Here is a 5,150-nt window from a genome sequence, read left to right as displayed (position 1 = left end):
ATCTATAATATTTTGGAAGATAATCACCAATGCATCAACCATTTCCATGGGCACCATCTTCAAACTCTGGGATGTGGAATATCAAGTCCTGGCAATTTATCAACTTCAGCCCCATTAATCCCTCTGGTCATAACGGACTTGCTAACACTGATCTTCTACTCTTCATTCTCCCTAGTCACTTATATCTCTAATTTTGGGAGATTTCTCATATCTTCCTCAGTGAAAACAGCTACGAAATAATCATTTAACTTCTCTCTAATGCTAATTATAAATTCTTTTAACTCTGCTCACCATCAACGTACAATCATTTTGGTCGAATGTTTCCTTTTCATGCACCTATAGAAGCTTTTATTGTCCATTTTTGTTGTTTTTTTGTTGCTAGATCGTATGCATATTGTACTCTCCCCTTGCTTATATAAGTTTCTTGGCCTTCTTTTGCTGTATTCTAAAAACCTCCCAATCCTCAGATTTATTACTAGTTCTGGCAACTTTATAGACCTCTAATTCTTATGCAGTTCTGAACTTCCTTTGTTAACTGTAATTGGCTGACCTATTTTGGACTTTGAAGAAATGTATTGTTGCTGTAAATCATGTGATAGTGTTCCTTTAAAACTGTCCATTGCCCATGTACAGTCATGTCTTTAAATGTATTTCCGAATCCACCTCAGCCTGGGGCTTAGTTCTTCATAATTTCCCTTTTTCAAATTTAACACACGCACGGAAATGTAACTGTTTTGTTTAACATGAAGCAGTGAGTCGATGATTTTCAAATCATGACCTTTGTGAGATGCAAATTCCTGACTGTCACTGAATTCACCTGCTCACAGCTTCATAACCAACGCACCATCATCAGTATCACTCAATCATTGTATCAGCACAGCAAGATCCCACTTATAGTTGCTTATAGTCCTAAAAAGCTGTTTAGCTTCTGAAATGTCTATGAGTGCATCACCAGCACATGGACATTGAGAGAATTGTGATAGTCACCTTGTCCCGGTGCCCTCAGTGAATACAAATTATACCCCAGTGCTCAGAATAGAAAAAAATCTCTACATTCTCCAGTTTGAATCTACAGGAGGCAGTGTTCACTGGCCAGGAGTGTGGTCGGTGCTATCGATGTTCTATGCTCAGGATTAGAAAGGAATCAATGATGTTAGCTCTAAGTTCGCATCCCTGACCATAATCCAGTGACTCCGACTTTTGTATTTATTTCTTCAAAGAACATGGGTGTCTCTGGCTGGGCCCAGCATTTATTGCCCGTCCCTAGTTGCCCCTTGAGAAGGTGGCAGTGAGCTGCCTTCTTGAACCGCTGCAGTCCTCCTGCTGTGGGCTGACCCGCAATGCCATTAGGGTTGCCACAATGCCAACTTATATTAGGGAGGGAACTCGAGGAATTGGACCCAGCGACAGTGAAGGAACAGCGATATATTTCCAGGTCAGGATGGTGAGTGGCTTGGAGGAGAACTTGCAGGGTGTAGTGTTCCCATGTATCTGCTGCCCTTGTCCTTCTAGATGGAAGTGGTTGTGGGTTTGGAAGGTGCTGCCTGAGGATCTTTGGTGAATTTCTGCAGTGCATCTTGTAGATAGTACACACTGCTGCTACTGAGCGTCGGTGGTGGAGGGAGTGGATGTTTAAAATGATTTTTGTTTTATTCTTTCATGGGATTTGAATGTTGTTGGCAAGGCCAACACTTAGTGCCCATCCTGGAGAAAGTGGTAATGAGCTGCCTCTTGAACCACTGCAGATGTGGTACCAATCAAGCGGGGGCTGCTTTGTCCTGGATGGTGTCAAGCTTCTTGAGTGTTGTTGGGGCTGCCCCCATCCAGGCAAGTGGGGAGTATTCCATCACACTCCTGACTTGTGCCTTGTAGATGGTGGACAGGATTTGGGGAGTCAGGAGGTGAGTTACTCACTGCAGTATTCCCAGCTTCTGACCTGCTCTTATAGCCGCTGTGTTAATGTGGTGAGTCCAGTTGAGTTTCTGGTCAATGGTAATCCCCAGGATGTTGATAGTGGGAGATTCAGTGATGGTAACACCATTGAATGTCAGGGGCGGTGGTTAGATTGTCTCTTATTGGTGATGGTCATAGCCTGGCATTTGTGTGGCCCACATGTCAGCCCAAGCCTGGATATTGCCCAGATCTTGTTGCATGTGAACATGGACTGTTTCAGTATCTGAGGAGTCACGAATGGTGCTGAACATTTTGCAATCATCGACAAACATCCCCAATTCTGACTTTATGATGGAGGGAAGTCATTGATGAAGCAGCTGACGACGGTTGGGCCTTGGACACTACCCTGAGGAACTCCTGGAGGGATGTCCTGGAGCTGAGATGATTGACCTCCCACAACCACAACCATCTTCCTATGTGCTGTTAGAGAGTGAATGTGAGATTGTGTGTCTGGGTGTGTGTGAGTGTAAATGTGTGTGTGTGTGTCTGCCTGGGTGTGTGAGTGTGACAGTTCTACTCCCACACATTAACCCCACCCCTCCAGCAGAGGAAGTGAAGGAATAGTTAGCACTCCGAGTGGAATCAGGGTGATGAAGGGGAATTAGAAACAGACTCTGTGAATCCTGATTAATGAAACCACTTTCAAAACAAATCCTCCTGAAGCAGCTGGTTACTTTAGATTGAGGTTAAGAAAGATAGCCGTGCGTTGGGGAGGGAGATTGCGTTGATGGTGTAGCTAAGCTGTTTCACCTTTATAACCAGGTTTAGGAGAGCACACTGACAGCACGCTGCAGTCTGATGGCCAGTTAAGCTCGGCTCAGTCCAGGCTCAGGGAGAACTAACAGCCTCCGGTTTCCCTGAACGTCGATGGGTTTCTCTAACGCCCCCATTAGTGTGCCCAATGTGACCATCAGTGCATTCGATGGTCCTCAGTGGCTGCACATTGCCCCGAGGGGCACCTACATTGCCGTGGCCACTCTGATGGGCACTGTGGTCATCCTAGCCTCCTTCATGAATGGGATGGTCATCCTAGTGTCGGTCAGATACAAGAGGCTCCGATCTCCCCTCAACTACATCCTGGTGAACCTGGCTGTGGCAGACCTGATGGTCACTTTCTTTGGCAGTACCATCAGTTTTTCCAACAACATCAATGGGTACTTCACTCTGGGACACACCATGTGTCAGTTCGAGGGTTTCATGGTGTCTCTGACAGGTGAGTCTGCCTCCATTTCTCCCCAAGATTCTCCTGAGATTCCGCCTTTCTCCTCCAACCCCCAATCCCACGACCTCTTCCCGAAAATCCCTATGCCCGGGACTCTCCTACAATCAGTACTGGAGGGGGGTAGATTGGTTGTATGGAGTTGGCATGATCCCCATTGTGTTCCAAGAGTGTCAGGAACACAGCTCCTTCATTCTCCCAACCTCACACAGCCCACTTCCCCTCTCCTTCCCAAAATCCACAGACAGGTCTGCCCGGGCAGACCCCATTGTTTCTGCCTGCTCCTGCCCCACAGAATTCATCTGTTCTGACTTCATCTCGATCTTTCCTTCCCTTGCCCAGTTCTCTCCCACTTACATCTGCGAATCCTGTGATGCTTCACATTAGTTTCAGAAATTCCTGTTCACAGGTTGCAGCCACTTCCTCTTTACTATGGACGTGTAATCCCTTTACATGCCCATACCCCACCAGGATGGTCTTAGGGCTGTATGCTTCTTCCTGGATAAAAGGCCTGAATCATTCCCATCAACCACCACCCTCCTCCGCTTGGTCGAGCTCATCCTCACCCTCAACTTCTCTTTTAACTCCTTTCATTTTCTTCAGGTACGAGGGGTTGCCATGGGTACCCTCATGGGTCCCAGTTATGCCTGTCTCTTCACAGGCTACATGGAACATTCCTTGTTCCAGTCCTTTTCCGGCCCCCACCCACAACTCTTTCTCCGATACATCGATGATATCATCGGTGCTGCTTCAATCTCTCGTCTGGAATTGGAAAAGTTCATCAATTTCGCCTCCAATTTCCACCCTGCCCTCACTTTCATCTGGTCTATCTCTGACTCCTCCCTTCCCTTCCTTGACATTTCTGTTTCCATTTCTGGGGATAGACTGGCCACTAATATCCATTACAAACCCACCGACTCCCACAGCTACCTGGACTATACATCCTCACACCCCACTTCCTGTAAAAACTCCATCCCATTCTCTCAGTTCCTCTGTCTCCGTCGCATATGTTCAGATGAGGCCAACTTCAACAAGGGAGCCTCCGAAATGTCCACCTTCTTCCTCAACCGAGGATTCCCCAGCTCCGTTATCGACAGGTCCCTCAACCAGGTCCGACCCATCTCCCACACTTCCACCCTCACCTCTTTTCTTCCCTCCCGCAACAGCGATAGGGTTCCCCTTATCCTTACCTACCTTCCCACCAGCATCCACATCCAGAAGATCATCAGACACCATTTCCACCACCTCTAGCAAGATGCCACAACTAGACACATATTCCCCTCCCCTCCCTTGTCCGCCTTCCACAGGGACCGTTCCCTCCACGACAACCTGGTCTACACTTCCATCACCCCCAATACCTCCCCACAGCCCTATGGCACCTTCCCCTGTAACCAGCGAAGGTGCAACACCTGCCCATTTATCTCCTCCCTCCCCACTATCCAAGGGCCCAAACATACCTTCCAGGTGAAGCAGCACTTTACCTGCATTTCCCACAATCTAGTCTACTGCATTCGCTGCTCACAATGTGGTCTCCTCTACATTGGGGAAATGAAGCATAGACTGGGTGACCACTTCGCAGAACATCTACGTTCTACAAAACAGACCCTGAGCTTCCAGTTGCCTGCCACTTTAAGACATCACCGTGTTCCCTGGCCAACATCTCTGTCTCTGGCTTACTGCAGTGTTCCAGTGAAGCCCAACGCAAGCTGGAGGAACAGCACCTCATTTTCCACTTGGGGACCCTACAGCCCTCTGGACTCAATATTGAGTTCAATAATTTTAGGGCTTGAGGAACCTTCTCCCATGCCCTTTACCCCCAACCCCCACACACCAGGCCTTGTTACCACATGATCTGCTATTACACACATCTCACTGTCAGCCATCAACAGTCTCCATTAGCAGCTGAGATAACAAGGTGTAGAGCTGGATGAACACAGCAGGCCAAGCAGCATCAGAGGAGCAGGAAGGCTGACGTTTC

The 5,150-nt window shown here is 47.8% G+C and overlaps 1 protein-coding gene across 1 annotated transcript in view; it reads left to right on the top strand.

Annotated features, from left to right (window-relative positions):
* The first annotated feature begins 2,820 nt into the window (after positions 1–2,820).
* Positions 2,821–5,150, top strand: part of LOC109922504 (pinopsin-like) — a 12,321-nt gene continuing 9,991 nt past the window's right edge. Inside the window, exon 1 of the mRNA XM_020522554.2 lies at positions 2,821–3,166. Coding sequence (XP_020378143.2) covers positions 2,821–3,166 — 346 coding nt within the window. The remainder of the gene's footprint in view (positions 3,167–5,150) is intronic.

This window comes from Rhincodon typus, chromosome 26 (genome assembly GCF_021869965.1).
Source record: "Rhincodon typus isolate 14 chromosome 26, sRhiTyp1.1, whole genome shotgun sequence".
In the NCBI taxonomy this organism is placed as follows: domain Eukaryota; kingdom Metazoa; phylum Chordata; class Chondrichthyes; order Orectolobiformes; family Rhincodontidae; genus Rhincodon; species Rhincodon typus.
The sequence above is the reverse complement of the archived record's forward strand: the minus strand, read 5'-3'. Positions and strand labels throughout refer to the sequence as shown.